Genomic DNA, 21,852 nt, shown 5'->3' on the forward strand with positions numbered 1-21,852 from the left:
GTGTCAAGGGGTCCTGAGGTGGAAAAGTTGGAGAACCACTTCTCTGCATCTGATTGCCACAGCCCAGGGGGCATCCACACTGCCGTCAGGCGCCACCAGGGGGCACCCTCGGGCAAGCCTGGCCCTTCTTGTCCTTTTAAAACGAAGGAAACCAGGGGATTTTGTTGTTTTTCAGGAGGATAAACAAATGTTTCATAGATTGTTATCCACAGAGAATGGCCCCGGGAGCGGACAGGGGCCAGGGCCTGGGAAACACTGGGCAGGGGAGGGTGAGGGGTCAAGGGCATCCCTAACCCTCTCAGAGTTCAGGGACATGGGTGGCTGTCCGCACACAGCCCAGGAGACGGTGGAGACCGGAAGGCACCAGAGCTGGGGTGAGGGGAGCGGAAACAGTTCAATCTAGAATGCTGCCTGGTCTCTCCAAGGTGCCAGCCCCTGCGGACAGGACGTGTCCTCCACGAGAGAATTCCAGAATCCGCTCGTGGCTCAGCTGGTGCTCCAGGAACCTGCCCAACCTGGGCAGCATTTGGTTCCCACTCTGGAGACCTGGGGGCTGGGGGGCGGGAGAGGGACGGAATTCCTGAACAGCCTCTTGGTTCGTAGGTGGCCAGACAGGCTGCAGCCAGTTCCTCAGTCTGCGTCACTCAGCTTGGAGAAGATCAGTTTAATCTACGCGGTGCTAGTTTGTTTGTTTTTTCAAATTTAGTTGCTAGCTAACTTCACGTCGTAATCTGGATTCTTGCTTCTCCTAAAAAATAAGCCCCAGAAGCACTGGCTGGCCTTTGAGGCCCTCCCCCCCCCCCCCCCCCCCCCCGAGTTAGGCAGGCACATGTGGCCTGCCACCGTCCCACCCCCCAAGCGCCTGCCTCAGGGGCCTACGCACCCGCCGGCCCTTTGCGCATCTGCGTTTCTGGTTCCTGCTGCAGAGCCTTCTGGGGGAGGGTATGCACCTCTAGCTCCCGATCCCCCCCACCCACCCACTGGGTGCCACCTCCTCCCCCACAAGCCTCTCCAAGGAGCACCAGACAGGTGAAGGCTGGGGAGCCCCCCTCTCATCTCAGCCACAAAGCTGGAAGGCACATGTTTGCACTGGGGTCTGCCCTGCTTTTTCACCTCTGGGTTTGAGGGTTTTCCTTCTTGTCTCAGATGGTAAGCAGGCACCCTGTCAATCATCTTACACATCAGCAATTCCACACAGGGAGGAATTCAAGAAAGATTGGATGGGCAGATAGAATGGTGGATGGATGGATGAAGGATGAGAGGATGGAAAGGATGGAGGGATGGATGGTGGATGGATGGATGGATACCAGGGTGGTAGAAGGAAGGAAGAAAAATGGATAGATAGATGAATGAGCAGGTAGAAAAAAGTAAGGGTGGAGTGGATGGATGGATATGTGGATGAAAGGGGGGAAGAGGGAGGAAGGAAGGAAGGGAGGGAGGGAGGGAGGGAGGGAGGGAAGAAGGAAGAAAAGAAGGAAGGGAGGGCGGAAAGAGGAGGGCGGGCGGGAGGGAGGGAGGGAATGGGCAGGGAGGGAGAAAGAGAGGGAGCAGGGAAGGAGGGAGGGAGGGAAGGAGGGGGAGGGAGAGAGGATGCATTCCCTTCCCTAAGCACAGGTCAGCCGGGAAGGAGGGTGGCAGAAGGCAAGCAGGAAGAAGGGAGGCCGCAGGGTCTGACATGGCCAGAGCCCGGGACCTGGGGCTGCAGAGCTGTTTCAGGCCCAGCTTTGCCACATGAAGCGGCCGTGTGACCTGGCACATGGCTCCACCTCAGCCAGCTTCAGTTTTACGTCTGTGGAACGGGGTGATGCTATCTCCCGGGTAGGGTGTGCTAAGGAATAACGAGAAAAGGACTTCTCTGAAAGCCAGCTGCTGACGCTGTCAGGCTGTGAGTTCATCTGGGGACCAGCTGGGGCTCTGCCCCTCGCTGCCAGCCCAGTGCAGGCGCTCAGCTCACTCGGCAGTGCCCGGGGGCCTCGTGGTCGCGGCCAGTGCTGGCCGCCCAGGGGAGCAGAAGGGCCCTCCACAGCAGCGCAGGCCAGCGGGGCTCCAGCAGGCCCGAGCCAGGGGCCCTGCCCGTCCCGTCAGGAGGAGAGAGGCAGACACGGTTGGACAGATCACAGGAGCAGTGACATCACAGGGGAGGAAGCTGGCGAGCAGGTTCCCAGAAAGGGGGAAGCCTGGCTGCGGTGACGCCCAGCCAGAGTGGGTTCTGCGAAACCAAGCAGCTGGCGGCTGGATCTGGGGAGGCCCCTCCCTGCCCTGCCTCCAGGCCCCTCCAAAGGGCATAAGGCCTTAGCTAGAGTCAGGTGGGCACCCGGAGAGGCTGGGTAGAAGGCGGGGGGTGGAGGTGGGGGGATAGAAAGCGCTCAGGGGAGTGAGGGGACGGTGCCCAAGGATGCCCAGACAGTGGAGAGCCCAGGCCAGCCTTGGCTGCTCAGACGCTGAGGGAGAAGAGGACACCTCTCCCCGCCCCGCCCTCTGCCCCTCCCTGTCCGTGGTCACTCTGGGCCCAGGACTGGGCCTCCCCTTCCTACAAACCCTGCCAGGAATCTACACCCTTCCCCAGGCTGCTCACGCCTCCACCGCCCACACACGCAGATTTTCCAAAAAATGCTCATTCAAAGAATTTCCCAGCATCTACATAGGATGATCATTATCAAAAAGATCATAGCCAGAGGAAGCAGTCTGTCCGGAGCTCACGGTGTGGAGGTACGCCTCTGCCTTCCCGTCCACACTCACGTGAACAGAAGCCACAGAAGCCCGGGGACAGGGGGACACGAGTCTCCACTTGGGGACCCTGGGCCCTTACGAAGGCCTGAGAAGACAGAGATGGGCCTTTGCAGGCTGCTCTTGGAACTGGCGAGAGCCACGGAGACTGCCAGCCCTCTCATCGGGATGCCCATGGATTGGTCGGAAATGCCTTGGCCAGGAGAGTGAACAGCTGGCACGGCTGCTCAGAGGCTCCACGGGAGGAACCTGCCCAAGCATGAGCGCTTACGTGTGCACATATACACACATGGGTGCACGGACACGGGCACATGCATGCACACCCACACACAGGTGTGGATCAGGCCACCTTGCTCAGCTCTGGTCGCTCCAGTCACAAGCTGGGTGACTTTGTGGAGAGGACTCCGCCTCTCTGTGCCTCAGGGTCCTCAGTGGCCCATGAAGGCAGCACGGGACCTGCTTCCTCCCCAGGTTGTGGGGGATGAAGGAACTGGCTCCTAAACCCTTTGGCTAGGGGTCTGCCCGGCACAGTCAACAACCGGTGATTAACGCATGGTCGGTGCCTTCTGGAGCTTTCTCTGAGCCTGCAGGAGCCAGTGTCCTCCATCCACGATCTCCTATAGTCTCCCCGGGTGGAGATCTGTTTCATGCCCATTTCCCAGGTGAGTTACCTGAGGTTGGGAGAGGTGAGTCCTTGCCGAGTGGGAAGGAGAGGAGCCTGGATTCGAACCCTGTTCTGCCTGGTTTCCACACCTAAGCTCTTTTCACAGCAACATTCCACTAGGAACTAATAAACGCAACATACAGGGCGCATCTCTCTAACCCTATCTGATAAAGAAGGAATATGCTAATTGACCCTCACGCTGTCACAAAGATGGCAGCGCCCACAACCAATAAGGAGGGAATATGCTAATTGACTGCCCCACCCTCAAAAGATGGCGGCGCCCACAACAAATAAGGAGAGAATATGCTAATAGACTGCCACGCCCTCAAAGATGGCGGCACCCATAGCCACAAGATGGCGGCGCCCAGTCCCCTCAGCCTTGCCATGTGCCTGCCTCCGGAGTCCCACAGTCCCCTCAGCCCCCCAGTCGCCCAGGTCCGGCCTGAGGCACACGCAAGCCTCAGATGGCAGCTACCCAGCCACCCAGGGCCGCCCGAGGCTCAGGTAACTAGGGCCGGCCGAGGCTTGCGCTGCTGGCAGTGGCAGCAGCAGAGGTGTGATGGGGAGTCACCTTCCCCTGATCGCTGGGTCTCCTCCTGCCCCTGAGAACTTCCGGACTGTGAGAGGGGGCAGGCCGGGCTGAGGGACTCCCCCGCCCCCTCCAGTGCATGAATTTTCGTGCACCGGGCCTCTAGTGGATAAATAATAAAACATGGGGGTCCTGGGCTGGCCTAACCCCTAGTTTTATAGACGAGAAAGGAGGTGTCCCCAGAGTTCCGGGCAGAAACCAGGCAGCCTCCATGAGAAGGGGAGAGGTTTAGGAAGAGAGCGGAAACAGATAGGGATGCGGAGACCTGTCAGGCCTCCCCCTCTGCCCGACCCCACCTGGCTGCACCCTGAAGTCCCTCCCCACCACCTCAAGGCAAAAAGACAAGGACAAGAGGCGGGACAGTGGAGCCCTCCCAGCAGGGGTGACAGCACCCCAGGAAATGAAACCACTTCACTCTCTCCAGGGTCAGCATCCCGGGTGTCTGATGGCAAGTGTGTTGAGACCTTTGGGAGGCTGGAGGGGAGGCCGGGGCAGGGACTGGGTCAAGGGGTGCGGCCACAGGCCTGAGCAGCCCACCTGGACTGTTCTCCCAGGCTGTTCCTCTGAGGTCTGGGATCGGGCTCCGGGGGGGGGGGGTACCTGTGGGGAGAGGCAGGGTGCCAGGGGGGTACCTCCGGTTCTGGATCGTCCACTGGCCCTGGGTGCACGGCAGGCCGTACTTCTGCCTCCGCAGTGCATAAGCATCAAACCAGAGGGCCAAGCCGTAGTCGAGGGAGGGCACCTGTGACAGAGGAGCTGGTCACCAGGAGGCCCGCGGGCTGCGGCTCACCTGGTGACCCCCCCTTCGAGGATGACAGAGAGAGAAAGAGGCTGCCCCACATGGAGCGCTGGCCAGGGCCCAAGTCCGCCAGTCACTCAACAAACTAGGCATTGCCGTGGCCACGCCCGCCATCCCCTCCCAGCAGGGGTCCCAGCTGTCCGTAGGGTGTTCTGGGCAGGCAGCAGGTGGGCGGGCAGGGTGGGGGGCTCACCATGAGGTGCCAGGAGCAGTGGGTGCTGGGCGAGTAGTAGCTGGGGAAGTACGGGGTGCTGAGGACGCCCCGGGCCTCCAGCTCGCTCTCCAGGGTCAGGTTCACCTCGCAGGCTGGCCCAGAGAACAGTGGTTACACCGGGTCCCTCGGCCCCATCCCACCGCACCTCCCCGCTGCCACTCGACAGTAAAGCCCAGGGGTTGAGTGTGACTGTGTGATCCTGGGCCTCAGCTACCTCATCTGTAAAATGGGGACACTAACAGGACCTACCTCCTAGGGAAGTTGAAAGGGTTAAACAGACATAAGACACTCAAACTGCCTGGTAGGTAGTAAGTGCTCAACAGACGTTAGCCATTGACATTTGCTGTGCAGCACTGGACCGTTGACGCGCAGGCATGTCAAACTCGAGGCTGGGGGGCCGCATGCCCCGTTCACAGGCCTGACAGGGCTCCACACCCCCATCCGTTTCCTCTCTCTTCCTAAATGAGGCATGCAGCCCCCCAGGCCCCACTCTCCAGGTGGGTGCCAAGGGAAGAGGGACAGGGAGGGGCCGAGGAGAGGAGCCAGCGCCAGGATGAGAGAAGGAGAGGAGGGAGAGAGACCATGAGCTCAGGAAAGAACATCAGAGGCAGGAGAGAGAGGAGGGAGGAATGAGAGCTGAGCCGGTGCCGTCTCTGGGGAGAGTGATGGGGAAGATGAGGGGCGTGGACTGTGAATAGAGGAGGGAAGAGCGGTGGGCTTTGAGCAGGAAGGCGGGGTAGACAGCAGAGACTCCTCCAGAACCTACCTTCTCCCTCATCCCACACCAACTAGAGCCAAGAAGGTGAAGGGCACGCTCAGGGGTTCAGTTTCTGCCACTTCACCCCCCACCCTCCAGGGGCCTGAGCCCTCACCCTGGAAGGCCACGGACTGCACGGAGAGCACGAAGGGGTCATAGTGGCTGTGCAGGCCCTTTTTCCAGACCACCGCCATGACGGCGCCCGACGCCAGGACCTCCACCACCGGCTCCTGGCGGCTGCAGCCGTAGACCCTGGGGGACGGAGAAAGGTGGACTGGGTGAGCAGGGCAGGGCATCCGGCTGTGCAGCCAGCCTGCTGTGTGTTCACAGACAAGTCGCTGACCCGCTCTGGCCCAGGGGGCTGATGGGAGACCCCGTAAGGGTCAGGCCAGCATCTCAGGTGTGAAAGGCCAGGAGGATGCTCAGACTTGGAGAGCTTTGCATCAATTCTGCCACCGAACCCTCTCTGCCCCCTGCGCATCCCCACGGCCTCTGAGTGTCCGGCCTGTGCCCGCAGGGAGACCAGACTGGCACCTGTGGGAACCACAGCCTCGAGCTGGCCACACCCTGCTCTGGGCTGGGACAGAGAGGAGGCAGGCGTATGGCCCCCAGGGCACCCCAGATGCCGCCCAGAGTTTGGTGCCCGGGTGCACATGATAAATGATGGGATCGTAGAATTCTAGGCTCTCCGGGTCTGAATGTCAGCCCTGCAAAAGCTCTCAGAGGTTGTTCGAGTCAGCTGCTTGGTCGGTAGGTGGGGCAGCTGAGGCTCAGGCCCCACGGCAGGTTCACATCGAGGTCAAGGTGTGTGGGCACTGCCTGTGACAGGGCCTGGGCCCCCTCCCAGTAGGTGTGCCCTGGTCTGCCATCTTATCAACCTCCGTCAGACTACCCCTTGCCTCTGACAGAATCCTCTGGGTCATTGCTAATTTGTAGACCAATTGCCAGGCAGCTGCTGACCGTCCTCCCAGAGTGGGCCTGCCCCCACCCAGCCGCAAGGCACATGCTGGCCGTGGACTTGACCGGAGGGAGGGGCACCAATGGAGAAGCGCAGACATCCCCGCAAGTGCGTGCGTGAGAGCTAGACACAGCCTCCAACCCAGAGAGGAGTGAGGAGTCCCATGGCAGGGCCTGGGGAGGGGCTCTGGCCTCGGCCTCGGCTCTCGCCAGGGAGGGAGATGGCACAGCCGCCCCAGGTCCTCGTCCCTCCTGCTTTTACCACCTGGTTTGCTCTCACTGCTGGGTGCCCCCTCCCTCCCACACACCACGCCCTCACCTGCTCACTTCCCCCAGAAGTGGGAGATAAGAGTGGAGGGTCAAGAGGGACCTGGAGGTCACCCTTAAGGGGGGCTTCAGCTGTTAGTGTTGGGGTGTCTTCCCTTTCCTTTGGTTGACTTAGCAGCAGAGCCTTGTTGTCACGAAAATGCCTCCAGCCTCGGGGGTGTGGGACCCAAGAACACGGGCCAGGAGGCCCCGAGTGGGCAAGGGTCTGCTTTGTCTTCCATCACCACTAACGCTCCCACGCACGCTCCGGGGTGCACGTGAGGACCCCCAGATTCCTCTGTCACTGTAGCCTTCTCCTTGGGCCTGAGGTGGAGTGAGCCACCTGCCCAGGAGCCACAGTGAGTCGGGCAGAGCCAGCCCAGCAGCCAGGAGGTGGGGGGAGGGGCACTCGGAGAAGCCCCAGGGGAAGTCCTGAAAGTCAGATGTGGCCTGGCCGCCCGGCCCTGCCCAGAGCCCTCCGGGAACCCGCCCACGCACGCCCAGACTCAGGTCCCCGCAGCCGGCCAGCAGGGGCGCTGCAAGTGAGCATCCGCCACCTCAGAGCCTGAGGGGTCCGGGGAGCGGGGAGGAAGCTGCACCCAGCTCACCCTCCAGCACTGCCCAGGTCGGAACACGAAGGCCCACCCCGCCCACCTGGAAGCAGGGCAGAGAAGGCAGCAGCCTGGCGCCCAGTGTCTTCTCCACCTGCCCCGAGCCTTGTAGGCCAACACCCGCCTCCATCCTGTGGGGAGGTGACCAGGCTCCCCGAGATCAAGGCCACTTCCAGCCCTTTTCTGGCCTTCTCATCCCCCACTGCCTGACCTCTGCCCTCATCACTTCTGTATTTTAAAAAAAATACTACATTTTTTTTATTGATTCCAGAGAGGAAGGGAGAGGGAGAGAGAGATAGAAACATTAATGATGAGAGAGAATCATTGATCGGCTGCCTCCTGGACGCCCTCTACTGGGGATCCAGCCTGCAACCTGGGCATGTGCCCAAACCCAGGACCCTACAGTCCATAGGCCGGTGCTCTATCCACTGAGCCAAACCGGCTAGGGCTGCCCTGCTCACCTCTGCACTCCACACCATGCCCTGTGTCCCACAGCCCCACTCCTCTGCTCAGGGACGCACAGCCTCCCACGGGCTGACGTTGAACTTGCTCCTGGCACCCAGCGCCCTTTGTGCTTTGCCCCAACTGGACAGCATCACTGTGTGTGAGGATCTTGGCACAGATGGGCTGATGTGCATCCTCACAATAGCCCTGCACCCATTTCACAGGTGAGGAAACTAAGGCTCAGAGAGGCAAAATGACTTGCCTTAGGGCACACAGCTTGGAAGCAACAGCGTGGGAGTTGGAAGACTCAGAAGCATTCTTCTCACCAGCCACGTGGCCTCCCAGCCTGACCTCAGGGGTCATCTAGTCCAACCGTTTCGCTACAAATGGGGAAACTGGCAGGGGAAGGGGACCCACAGACCACAGCCACTTCCAACTTCCTCTCCCCGTCTCCCTCTGGGCTGGCCTGGCTGTCTCCCTGATGGTGAACCTGAGGTCACACAGCCCCCAGGCTCAGAATGCTCGGTGTGACTTTTGACCTGACAGCACCACTTCCTTCCTCAGTCCCCCCCATCTCCACCCCCCACCCCCCACCTTCCCAGGAACTCACGAGGTGATGAGCCTCCTTTCCAGGGGTCCCGCCACGTCGTACATGGCCAGCCGGTCCCGGCAGTCAGCCAGCGTCCACTCGAGCCTGAGCTTGAGCATGAGGTCCTCGGGGCCCTGCAGGTGCCACAGGCAGCTGGAGGCCAGGGAGTCGGGCCCCTGCAGCTGGAGGACCTGGCCCCGGCCCACGTAGCTGTAGCGGTAGCAGCCTGGAGCGGGAAAAGGGACAGGACCCCTGACCTCTAGTCGCCGGGAGGAGAGCCAGCCCCAGCAGGTCCTCCTGGGGCAGGGGTGGGGCAGGAAGAGCAGCTGGATGGGGGTCAGCCCAGGGGTGCTGTGCCCCATCCTTCTGTTCCCTGTGCCTTTATCTCTGTCTCCTCACGCACGCGTTCATCCGTGGGCGCATTCATTCATTCGTTTAGCGCTCACTCAGCTCCCTCTCCGTGCTGGGTGAGTGCAGGGGGAAGGCCCGGCTCTGCCTGGAGCACCAGGAACAACAGAAACAAAGAGCAGAGGTGACAGCTGAGGAAGTGAGGGCCTGGCCTCTGAGGCGGGGAGTCCTGGGGCTCACAGTGGGAGGCCCAGGCGGGCAGGCCGGAGTCAGGCTTGGATCACAGACTCTCGTGGAGGAGGCTGGAGACCAGCGAGGCGGCTGAAGACAGAGAGCTGGGTGAGGGTTCCATTTCAGGGGGAGAGAAGGGAGTGTGTGACATCGGGGCGGGGCAGCCCTGGGCAGAGGAAGCGAGCTCCCGCCAATGACAACGGAGAAGGAGAACGAGAGCCATTGCACGGGGCACGGGTTTGAGAGATGCTGGGACTGAGCTGAAGGCTGTGCACACACCACCTCACCGGAGGCCCCCACAAAATAGTTTCTGTCACTGTCCCCATTTCACAGAGCCGAACAGACAGACCTGGTTCGCCTGACCTCTGCCCAGTCTTCTCTGGGCCTTGCTTTTCTTCTCTGTGGAATGAGGACAATGACATCACCTTGCAGGATGGTCACCAAGCTTAGGAATGACGCACGCTTGAGTGCTCAGCACAGTCCCTTGCACACAGTAGGTGCTCCATATATGTAGCGGCTGTTCTTTAGGTGGGTGTGGGGGAGAGGGCGAAGGTGAAGCTGGAGCGAAAGTCCTGAGACTTTTCACCTTTCAGCTGGGCTCCACTTGAGGCTCAGATGTAGTCTGTCTCATTGGCCTCCCTCCCTTCACACCTCCTCCATCACACGGACACACCCACTGCCCCGCGGCCCCAGGCTGCGCCTCCTCTCTCACATTAATCCCTGAGTTTTGTCTGAGGTGCTAGGGCTTGCACAGAACCCCCTACACGAAGCATGTCAAACTCGCGGCCCGTGGGCCGCATGCCTCGTTTATTTGGCCCGTGTTAGCCTTTGAGTTTGACATGCTTGACCTACACCGTTCAGTCATTCACTGGGAACCTCCCCGTGTTTGACTGAGGCACCAGGAGCAGCAGGGAGCAAACCAATCTCGTCCATGGAGCACACGCATCGTGTTTAACCCTCACCGCGAGCCTGTGAGGCAGGGAGGCTGCGTGACCTGCCAGGAAGCAGAAGGGATGTGGGCTTGAGGCCCATCTGCGGGAGGCAGCCTGGGGTGCAGGGAGTCCTCTCCGCGCCACAGCCCCAGCACTGCCTCTCCTAGGCGGGGTGACTCTGGGCCAGTCGCTAAGCCACTCTGAGTTCTGTCAATGGACACGGCATAGCCCCTGTCCCAGCTCCGTCTCTGAGTGGTTCTGACACACAAGAAGGCAATGGCAGTGACATGCTTTGCTCGGATATGCTTCCTGCTGCTCAGCTCCCGGCCCTGACCCCTGGCCATCCTGCCCGCCGTGGAGAGCTGACCTCCCCCCACCCCACCCTGGAGAGACTTCTGCCATTTGCCAGGGGAGGGACAGGGCCTGCGATACCTGCCCCAGCCAGCAGCTGGGGGGAGGTACCTGGCTGTTCCCAGGTGTTTGTCTTCCTTAAATCTTGCTTCAAATTGGTGCTTTGCTTTTGCCATTTTTTTTAGGCTAATTACATGGAGAGGCAAGTGCTGGTCTCTGATGATAATCCAACACCCCGAGGGAGGGAGCCTGGGACCTCTGGTCGCTGGAAGAAAGCCCATGAGCCTGCCTTACACTCTCCTCACCCAGCCGTGCTCACACGGCTCCCTCTGCCCAGCTGCCCTCCCCCTCTCAGCCTGACAGATTCCTACGGGGCCTGCCGCCCCCTCCTCCAGGAAGGCTTCCAGGACCCCTCCCCCCGTCAGGAGCAGCTCCCCCTCCTTCCAGAGGTAGGTCCCGTCCTCTGTTTGGATGGTGGCCCTATGCCCAGGGCAGAGCAATCCCCTCTGTCCACTGCCCGGGGCCTCTGCTCGGCCACTGGCACCTTCTGTGGTGCGACTGTCTGTGAGTCTGTCTCCCTCCTGGGGCTCTGAGCTCCTCCAGGGCAGGGGTGAGGACGTGGCCACCTGGGGTCCCCAGCTCAGGCGTGGGGCCTGGCATGGAAAAAGTGCTCAAAAAGCCTGTTTACAGGATTCCAATGGTCATCTCCATCCCATTAGACTGTGCTCCCCGAGGGCTGGGGCTCCAGGCATTCATGGAACCAAATAAGGGAAACTGCCAAGAAACTGCCAGAAACCTGGGGACACCTGGACCCCTGGCACGGGCAAGGGCAACAGGAAGGCCCATCCCAGACCAAGGGTCCAAGCTACGAAAGTCCCAATGCTGTGTAAGATACACAAATGGATGGATGGATGGATAGAATAGACAGATGGTAGAAAATAGATAGATGATAGATAGATAGATAGATAGATAGATAGATAGATGATAGATAGATTGATAGATAGATGATAGATAGATAGATTGATTAATAGAATTAATAGATAATTGATAGAATTCTATTAATTATTAATAGAATTAATAGATAATTCTATCTAATTGATAGATAGAATAAAAGGATGATAGGTTACAGATATATGATAGACTCGTGGTTGGCAAACTGCGGCTCGCGAGCCACATGCAGCTCTTTGGCCCCTTGAGTGTGGCTCTTCCACAAAATACCACGGCCTGGGCAAGTCTATTTTGAAGAAGTGGCGTTAGAAGAAGTTTAAGTTTTAAAAATTTGGCTCTCAAAAGAAATTTCAATCGTTGTATTGTTGATATATGGCTCTGTTGACTAATGAGTTTGCTGACCACTGTGATAGACAAATGACAGATGATAGAGAGGTAGAGATAGGTGATAGACAGGAGATAGATAGATGATAGATAGATAGATAGATAGATAGATAGATAGATAGACAGACATAGATAGGATAGACAGATGATAGCTAGATAGATAGATAGATAGATAGATAGAATAAAAGGATGATAGCTAATAGGTTACAGATATATGATAGACAAATAACAGATGATAGAGAGGTAGAGATAGGTGATAGATAGATAGATAGATAGATAGAATAAAAGGATGATAGCTAATAGGTTACAGATATATGATAGACAAATAACAGATGATACAGAGGTAGAGATAGGTGATAGATAGATAGATAGATAGATAGATAGATAGATAGATAGATAGATAGACAGACATAGATAGGATAGACAGATGATAGATAATAGATAGATGATAGACAAGTAATAGATGATAGGTAGAGATAGATAGATAGATAGATAGGTAATAGATAGATGATAAATGACAGACCCGCTAAGTGAATCTCTGACCTGTCTCACTTTATCTGTGGAGGAGAACCATGACTTGAACTCTCTGAAAGCTGTACTTTGGCCCCATTACCTCCATCCACCAAGCAAGTAAGCATTGACCAGCCAGAGGGGGAGGGGAAGGTCAGGGAAGGTACAGGCAGGATTTAGACTCTCCTCCCACACGAGAGGGCAGGGAGGCCCTCAGCCCGGCCGGAGGCCTCAGAGAGGGCAGGGAGGCCCTCAGCCCGGCCGGAGGCCGCAGAGAGGGCAGGGAGGCCCTCAGCCCGGCCGGAGGCCTCAGAGAGGGCAGGGAGGCCCTCAGCCCGGCCGGAGGCCTCAGCTCCGGGGAAACTCGGGGGAGAGTGGGAAGAACCCGAGCGTGTTGGGGCCGGGGCTCAGGACCAGGGGGCACAGCGCGCAGATGGAGCGCTGCCCCTCCAGAGCCTGTGGGTCCCGTGGACCACGAGGTGCAGCGCGCCCCTGGCCTGGGCAGCTCGATGGCCCGCCGCTGCCTTGGGGCCTCTTGGACAAAGCGAGGTGAGGAGCAACAGGCGCAGGGAGGGCGGGCGGAGGGAGGTCAGCGGCTGCTGAGGGGAAGGAAGGGCAGGTGGAGGGAGCATCCTTGAATGCGGCAGAAATGCCTCCCGGAGACCAAGTTTTAAGCCCAAGTGGCTGACACACCTGAGTTGGCAAGATTATTTCCTACCATCAGTGCAAACAGTGGCTTGTGGGCAAACGGAACTCAGTGATAGAAAAGTGGAGTCACAGCCTCACACCCACACACATGCGCACTTGCGTACAACACACGTGTTCACACCTGCACAGCTCCTCCTCCCCTTCCCCACAGGCCCCATGACCCAGCCCGCCGGGGCATCCCTGGGTGACCCCCTGCACCCGCCATAGAAGCCACGCGGTCCCCTGACACTCGGCCAAGCCAAGAAAAACACCAGCTCAGAAGTGGAGAAGCGAAGTAGCATACCCAGCGTGGAATTCAGCATAATTATGTCTTTTACGCTGGCTTCTGTTAAAAGGAAATGAACACACACATAAATGAAGACAAATAATAAGTCAATGAAACGAAAATAAACACAGAAGAGACCCTCAGAGGCAGCCTGGCTGAGGTTTCCCCTGCATGCCAACCCTCCCCCGGCCCCGGGCCCAGCCCTGGCTCCCGGGGCCCTCCTGGGCAGCCTTCCCGGACCTCGTCGGACCGTCCCGCGTCCCCTCCCCAGTACTGACCCAGGATCACCAGGCCCTCGGGGTCCACCTCGTACTCTGCCCTGTAGGGGGCGGGGGCCGAGCCGTTGGCCGTGGACAGCAGCTCCTCCACCAGCAGCGCCTGCACCGTTTCGGGGCTCAGCATGGGCTGGCGGTGCTCAGGGATTTGGAGGATGAGCCAGAAGAAGCAGGTGAGAGGTCCCTCCCTAAGGCGGGCAGAAGTGAGAGCGCTGGGGCCGCGGCCTGCCGTCTCCCATGGCCAGCCCCCTGCTCCGGAGGGCAACACCAGCCGGGGCTCCTGCGTGCTGGCGCTTACTGCCCCCCAGCATTGCTCTCCGCCTTCACAGTGCACCCCCCGCCCCACCCTGGGCACTGCCTCTGAGGCAGGTGCTCCCCTCAGCCCCATTCTGCAGGTGAGGAAACCGAGGCCACAGACCATGTCCAAGGTGGCGAACCAGACACCCCCACGGACACCCCCCTGTGGCCTCACCCAATACGGCCAGGCCCTTGGTGAACACATCGGAGCCGTTGTCTGGGCCAGGCGTCCTCAAACTACGGCCCGCGGGCCACATGCGGGTGTTTTTGCCGTTTTGTTTTTTTACTTCAAAATAAGACATGTGCAGTGTGCATAGGAATTTGTTCATAGTTTTTTTTTAAACTATAGTCCGGCCCTCCAACGGTCTGAGGGACAGTGAACTGGCCCCCCTGTTTAAAAAGTTTGAGGACCCCTGGTCTAGGTAATCCCTGCCCCACTTCTGTGCCCATTTTACAGATGCGGAAACCAAGGCAGGGAAGGAAGGTCACACACAGGAAGCCACGTTGCCCTCCATGCCTTGGTTTCCCCATTAAAGAAAAAATGAGGGCATGGCAACAGAAGCCAACTCCTCTCCGCGTCTTCGAGTTGGAGGTTCTAGCAGGGGCGGGTCGGGGGGGCCAGGCACTCACCCAAAGGAGTAGACGGAGCTGGAGTTGTAGTAAGCGCCCAGGCGGGTGCTGGTGATGAGGGCCTTGAGCTACAGGGAGGGGAAACCACAGCCCCTGGTGAACCTCTGCAGAAGCCCCTCCAACCTCCAGGCAGCCCTGCTTGCCAGGGAGCCTGCAGGGCACAGTCTTGCCCTTGGTCACACAGCGGCCACACCCCTTCCACTTTCCCTCCCCCGACACTCAGGCACTGCCCCGCCCCCTTCCACCAGCTCGGGCCTCCTTCAGGCCACCCAAGGCCTCTGGCCCCCTCGTCAAATGGTCAAATGTCATTCAACTCGGAGCAGCCACGTGGCTCCCCAGTCCTTTCCTCACCCGCCCCGCCCAGCTGGCTGGTTTTCACGCCTGTTCCACGACAGGGCGGGCTGCAGGAAGGAACCCACAGCAACCCTGCGGACAGGCACTGTCTCATCACCCCTCACAGGGGGGAAAGAGAGCCTGGGGTGGTCCCCAGAAGCAGGTCGAGTCAAGGACATGAGGCAAGTGGTTTATGTGGGAGTGATTCTGGGGGACCCTGTGGGGGTGGGGAGAGAGACTAGAAGTGGGAAGGGGGGCAGCCCACAGGGCTGGGAAGGAGCAGGGTAGAGCTGTGGGACACTGAGGCTCAGTCTGTGGGGAGCTCTGGGAGACAGAGGGCATCCCCACCAGGACTAGGTTGCTGGGGTGCTTGGCCACCCGCTCTGCTTCCCAGGCCTGAGGGCTGCTCCTGGGAATAGCTCCTCCACTCTCTGGCCTGCCTGCGGGGCAGGGTGCGGTCCTGTGGCCTGAGCGGAGGTACTGGCAGCGGGAGACCACCCAGTGCAGGAAGCCAGTGCCCCAGAGGAGAGGGCTGCAGGCGGGCCCCGACTTTCCAGAGGCCACGCTCCTTGTCAGTGGCACAGTCAGGATTTAATCCAAGTGCATTGGATGCCAGCATCCACTGACTCTCCCACCACCCTATGCCGTCCCCTCCGTCATGCCTGGATCAGGCCTCTGCTCCCCAGATGGACCGACCAATGGGCTAGACGTGATCAGGCCCCCCCTCCTCCCTCTGGCCCCCATGGTCCTTCCCTACCATATTCTGGGCTTTGGCGGTTTCACTGCGGAAGGCACTGGACTCCCGGTGGGCAAGGTCCTGGGAGAAGTGGCGGTTGAGCACACGGAGGCTCCCTGAGTACACCTGGCTGACGGTCGCCTCTGCCTGGTACCCTGCCCAGGAGAAAGCAGAGGTTAACCACGCGCCGCAGGCAAGGCTCTGCCTCCCCCAGGCCTTCTCCTCCCCGGAACCTCAGCTCGGCCTCCAACATCTTGGACCTCCAAGGCCCCATCCTCATGCTCCTCTTTGCCATTGTCATCATCGCCATCCAACGTTTGTTTAGTGACAAGCTGGCCCCGAGGTGCCAGAGAAGAGAGACGTGGGTGGTGTCCCAACAGCTGATGCAGTGAGGACATGGTGACATAAAGGCCAGGGAACCCCATGGGCCCAGGTCAAGTTCATGAGTTACAACCTCTATTCATCCTCCCACTCACCAGGTTGTCTAGGTTGCACCTACTATGTGGGGGACACTGCTAAACAAAGACAGATATGTCTCCCCATGAGGGTGAAGGGCCTTCGAGAAGAGGCACGAGGTGCTATTGAAGGGACATGACAAAGAAACCAGGCCTGGGTCACAGTGACCCTCCAGCTGAGATGGGAGGACTGGAGTGTAAATGGGGAAGAGGAGAGAGAAGGAAGTAGAGTATGTGCAAAGGCCCTGGGGCAGAGGGATCAGGGGAAGAAGAGGGCTAAGACCTGTTTGGCTGGAACAGTCAGATTGGGGCAGCAAGAGGCTGTGACATCAGCATGGCAGGATTTTGTCTACCCGATGAACAAGGGACACCACGAAAGGTTTAAAATCAGGGATGACCCCATCAGATTCCCATTTTGCAAAGACTTTTTGGTTGACGTGAAGAGAACAGATCCAGTGTCCTGGGGTTTATATCTCTATCTATTCATTTATTCATTCACTCAACTAATATTTGTGGAGAACCTACTATGTGCCAAGACTGGCCTGGAGCACCTGGGAATAGACCAGTATAACAACAATAAAGAAAATAAACCCCTGTCCTAAAGAGCTTGTAGCCCAGCAACAAACAGCTATACAACATGACAGACGTGTAAGTAGAAACCAGGGCGGCAGGCAGTGGTGGGGGGCCGAGGGGGGGAGGGGTCTGCAACATGAGGCCTGAGAAGAAAGGATGGTGTCAGCCACGTGGATGTTAATCTGTAGAAAGAGCCTTCCAGGCACCTGGACCAGCAGGTGCGAAGGCCCTGAGGCAGGAGCTTATCTGTGTGTGTGAGTGAGCTTGAGGAGCTTGGAATGGCAGAGCAGGTGAAGGAAAAGCAGGAGGAGGTGAGGTGGGTGAGGATTTGGTTTTCCTGAGTGAGACAGGAGCTGTGGAGGATTTTGAGCAGAGAACTTAGATGACTTGATTTGCTATTGTGTTGAGAACAGGCTCTGAGGAGGCAAGGGCAGAAGCAGCGAAAGCTGCAGGAGGGGTCCAGGTGCCAGAGACCCAGGTGAGAGCCGTCTGGGCAAGAGGCGATGGAGCCTGGACTAGGCTGCGCGGCAGAGACGGTGAGGTGGGTGGAGTCCAGCTGTATTTCGGAGCTAGAGATGACCAGGTAGGTATGCTGGCAAGTTGAGAAGGAGCATTGCTGGGGCCCGGCCACCGCGGGGGAGCCAGGAGGCTTTAGAATAGGCAGGGATGGTGCACTGTGGGGACGGGCAGGAGGGCAGAGCATGTGGCTGCAGCTGGGAGGGCATCTAGGGGGCTTCTCTTCTGACTCCTTCCATTTTGTCATTGAAACAGGTAGCCACGTGGGTGGAGGTGCAGGAGGTTTGAGAAGAAAGCATAAAACCATCACCCAGGGCAGCAGGAGAGGGAAGACCAGGGAGAAACAGTTAGGCCGCATCAGGGCCCGGGCCCATCTGCCTCCGGAAGCCAGTCCCTGCCCTCTCCTCTCCTGGGCCACTTTTCTGGGTTAGCATGCCACTCACTCGGGGCTTACCCTACTCCAGGGTCCTAGGACGTGGTCCCTCTCCCCTTCCAGACGGGCAGGATGCAGCTCTGACTCCTCTCCCCACCTAGTGCCCAGTTCTTGGAGCACTGCTGGCCAGGGCGGGAGGACTGGCTCAAACTTCTCCTCAAGTGCCTCCCTGCCCCCCACCCTCCCGAAATCCCTTTGCTGAGCAGGAATTGGCTTCCCCCAGCTGAAACTTGGGGGGCACTCAGCCCCATGAGCACACTCTCTGGGGGGTGATTTACTCCTGGAGCGTAACTAGGAGAAATTAGACTCATCTGCAAAGAAAGACAATTGACAGGTGAGCTCCTGGCCCTGCATCTGATGCTCTGTGGTTTACCCTGAAGACCAATTATCCCGCAGCCTGAGGAGGCTCGGCAGCCCGTGCTGGCCTCCTGCCCGTGGCGGCATGCACACAGCATCCACTCCCTGCTGGCACTGCCCGGTCCTGAGCAGAATTACCATCCACCCTGAGCCATGGCAGGCAGATTCACATCGGACCTGGGTTTCCTAACGGTGTCTGCCCCGAGGCTGGTTCCAGACTCCCACCACCTCCACCCCGTCTGGGGCTGGGCCCAGGCTGATCTCCCCATGGCTGCTCCAAAGTGGGTCCCTGTTCCTTTCCTTTATATTCTTGTTAATCCTCACCCGAGGATATTTTTCCATGGATCCTTTTGAGAGTAGAAGAGAGAGGGAAAGACAGAGAAACATGTCGATGTGAGAGAAACACATCGATTGGTTGCCTCCTGCACCTGCCCTGACCAGGGCCCAGGCCAGGAGGACCCTGCAAGAGGTACGTGCCCTTGACTGGAATCGAACCCAGGGTCCTTTGGTCCGCAGGCTGACGCTCTATCTACTGAGCCAAACCGGCTAGGGCGGGTCCCTGTTCCTTTCAATGGGCCTGAAATTCCACCATGAGAGTTAGCCAGTAAGAGTACGATCTCACTTTCGCAGAGCGTTTAATGGGAAGTCTCTGATCATTTGTCCCTGCTATGACCCCCAGCCCCTCAGCTTCCTCTGTCCTGGCAAAGCCATGCTTTATGGTGAGGCAGCACTATCTTCAGAGCCTGGCACAGAGCTGGTATATAGGAGGTGCTCAGAAATAAAAGAAAGAATGAATGAATGAATGAATGAATGAAGTCTTCTAGAGTGTGCATGGAGCATTTTCACAGGTACCATCTAACTTGATTCATTCATTATTTTCCATAGCCACGCCAAGAGTGGGAAGAATGAGGTACAGTCTTCATCAGTTTTAGAGAAAGACATAGTAGGTGCTCAAGAGTGCTTATTGAATGAATGCATGAATGAATGAACGAACGAATGAATGAAAAGGTGGACACATGGGCCAATTGCTTCCAGGGGACTGATTAAGGGCCTACCAGAGAGGGAGGCCAAAATTCAGAACCTTGGAGACGCTCTGAGCCACCTGCTCTGTGTGCTGAAATCCCCGTGTGCCCGAGCTGGGGTATGAAAGCCCTCTGTGTGTATACAGCCCCCTGGGTGCCCGAGTCCCGTGTCCTCCTCCCCTTCGCCCCATTCATGACGGGCCCTAGAGACTCAGAGGTGACAGAGCTGGGGTCCCTACCCTAGAGGAGCTCCCAGACGGGGCTCAAGTGAGCAGAGCATTAATTGGTGCCAGGAACCCTGGGCACCTCTTGGCCTTCTCCCGCAGAGCCAGCTGGCTCAGAGCCCCAGGGGCAACCCCAGAGGGCTGCAGGCAGGGGAGGCAATGTTTATACTCCTTTAGTTTGTTGGTTTGCAAGAACTAGGTGCTGGGAGAGCACTCCTTCCCTAGCTGTTGAGAACTGGGGGCGCTTGGCCTGAGTCTCAGGACCCAGAACATACTAGTAGGTGCAGCCACACTTCCATCCCCCAGGACAGGAAGGCAGACAGAGAGGAAGTGCTGGCCGGCGGTGAGTGCCTAGGTGTTGCTGACCTAGAATCCTGGTCTGTTCTGCTGTGCCCCCCACAACCACCCCCAGGTTCTTCCCAGGTGCCTCTCCAGGCAGGCCCGTGCCGTTACCTAGAAAATACCAGAGCAGGAACCCCCCTGAAGCCAGCGCGACCAGGGCCAGCCACAGAGGCGCCAGGCGGAGGTAGCCCCGGACTTTCCTCTTGGAGTTCTCAGAGGCCTTGAACATCCCCTCCGGCTCTGCCTCCTCGCCATCTCCTCCGTCGCCCTGCCCACCAGCCGCCTGGGGGGCCTCAGCCACGGGCATCCTGGCAGGGAAACAGACCGGGGTTGAAAACGTCCTGGCATTCGCAAGGGAGCCTTTGCTGGATGCCAAGGATGCACCGAAGGAGGGCAGCCAGCCCTCTGGAGTGGGAGGATCGTATCCCCAGGCGGTCAGCACTGAGAGTGGGCACGGAGCGGCTCACCCAGAGGGCGCGCGGCAGAGCTGGGCTGGTCTGGCTCTGGAACCCTCGCCTTTGCACCACATCAGCCTCTCTGTGGTCAGAGGACAGGTGGAGGTTTCAGTGCCTGAACCCAGCCCTCCAGAGCCTGTACCCACAGATGCAGCTGAGTGACGTGGGATACAAACATGGGGCACAAAAACTCACCCGCATACCTTCACCCAGGGGGATGCTTTTCATTCCTCCTGGTTTTCCACAGCAGGGCTCCCCAAAATACCAACGCAGTCATTCACCCAGCACTCCCCCAGAAGCCCTAGGCCAGTGCTGTGCTGGGCCAGCGACCTACCCTCCAGAGTGCTGTTCCTTTTGCCTCCCCACCTGCCCAAAATTCTCTTATGGGTGGAAGAAGGAGATGAAAACGAATATTCATTTAGTATCTACAAAAGACATTTCACAGGTATCACCTCTTTTAATCCTCTGCTCACCCAGGGATGTGGGGACCACTGTCCGCAGGCATTCTTCTTCCTCGGGGCCACTCTCTGTGGACACTTTACCTGGATTATTCCGCTTAAACTTCCAACCACCTTTCAAGGTTCTACACCCATTGGGCAGATGAGGAAACTGAGACCCAGGGTGTTTTAGCAATAACTCAGTCCAGGGTTTTCCTGGCCTGGCCTCATTTCTCCAATGTGATTTGAATATCTAGCACTCACTACTGACCCCATTTTACAGGTGAAAAAAAACTGAAGCCCCGAGAGGCTAAGCCATTCGCCCAAGGTCACACGGTGACACAGCGGGTAAGTGGGGGGCGCGTCCAGGTGTCTGACTCCCTGCTCCTTCCACCACTGGTTGCTTCCTGTAAATGCGCTGTTCGTTAACACGTCGTGATTCAGTGACTGAGCCACCCCATGTTTGCCGAGCGCATCTGCTTGAGGCCAGGCTCTGGGCTGGACCCCGTTCTCTTCCTCTTGTGCCCGACAGCCCAGCAGGAGATGGACGACGGCGACAATTGCCAGCTGAGGGGATGAGCACGCCGCTCCCGTCTTTTCCTATCACACCATGGCGTCCCCATTGTTTCAAGGCCCGGTCCACCAGAAATACCTTCCGAATGCTCCCAGAGCCCAGCCTTATCTTGGTACCTCCACGGCTCCCACCGTCACCCAGTCAACATCACCTGGCACCTGGACTCCTGCAATCGCCAGTCGTCTGGCCACCCTCAGTAGCAAACTGCCACACAACCGCCAGCGTGGCCTCTTCCCCGGGTGCCCTGCTCACAAGCCCCGCAGGGTTCCTGTCTACCGAGAACAGGGCCCAGCGCCGCGTCACCGCCCACGGGGCCTATGTGCCTCGGCCCTTGCTCACCTTCCTGTTCTCCCCGGCCCTCTGCTGCAGCCCCACCCAGCTCCTTGCCAGACCATCAACATGCCAAGCACACGCCACCTCAGGGCCTTTGCACTTGCTGTTCCCACCACCGGAACACTCTTCTTCGGTTTGCCTCAGGGCCTGCTCCTTGACCTCCTTCAAGTCTTTGCTCCAATGTTACCTCATCGGTGAGGCCTTCCCGACCATGGCCCTCTCTCTGCGGCATCTTTCTTTGGACCTCAATTGCATGAGATGCTTTGTCTCCTCCCTGGCCGTGAGCTGCAGGGAGCAGGGGCTCTGTTCTGCTCGCCGCTGTGTGCCCTGCTCCAAGAGCAGAACTCGGCACTCCGTAATCGTTGTTGAATGAATGAACGCTAAGATCCCACTTCCTTCCCACACAGCGCCAAGGTGCTGTGTGTACCTGGGGCCGGGCCAACTTCTCCCGCCTCCCTTCTCCCCACTTCTTTTTCCTGTTGCACCTCAGTGACATTGGACTTCGCGGTTATCAATTCTAATAATA

The 21,852-nt window shown here is 58.5% G+C and overlaps 1 protein-coding gene across 1 annotated transcript in view; it reads right to left on the minus strand.

Annotated features, from left to right (window-relative positions):
• The window catches only part of TMPRSS6 (transmembrane serine protease 6), a 32,776-nt gene extending 11,217 nt beyond the window's left edge, over positions 1–21,559 (minus strand). The window contains exons 1-10 of the mRNA XM_054719488.1: positions 21,514–21,559; positions 19,639–19,835; positions 15,627–15,760; positions 14,537–14,604; positions 13,613–13,797; positions 13,353–13,394; positions 8,679–8,883; positions 5,866–6,002; positions 4,973–5,085; positions 4,613–4,722 (exon numbers count right to left, since the gene is read on the minus strand). Coding sequence (XP_054575463.1) covers positions 4,613–4,722; positions 4,973–5,085; positions 5,866–6,002; positions 8,679–8,883; positions 13,353–13,394; positions 13,613–13,797; positions 14,537–14,604; positions 15,627–15,760; positions 19,639–19,835; positions 21,514–21,539 — 1,217 coding nt within the window. The 5' untranslated portion in view covers positions 21,540–21,559. The remainder of the gene's footprint in view (positions 1–4,612; positions 4,723–4,972; positions 5,086–5,865; positions 6,003–8,678; positions 8,884–13,352; positions 13,395–13,612; positions 13,798–14,536; positions 14,605–15,626; positions 15,761–19,638; positions 19,836–21,513) is intronic.
• Between the last annotated feature and the right edge of the window lie 293 nt (positions 21,560–21,852).

Source organism: Eptesicus fuscus, chromosome 7 (genome assembly GCF_027574615.1).
Source record: "Eptesicus fuscus isolate TK198812 chromosome 7, DD_ASM_mEF_20220401, whole genome shotgun sequence".
Taxonomy (NCBI): Eukaryota; Metazoa; Chordata; class Mammalia; order Chiroptera; family Vespertilionidae; genus Eptesicus; species Eptesicus fuscus.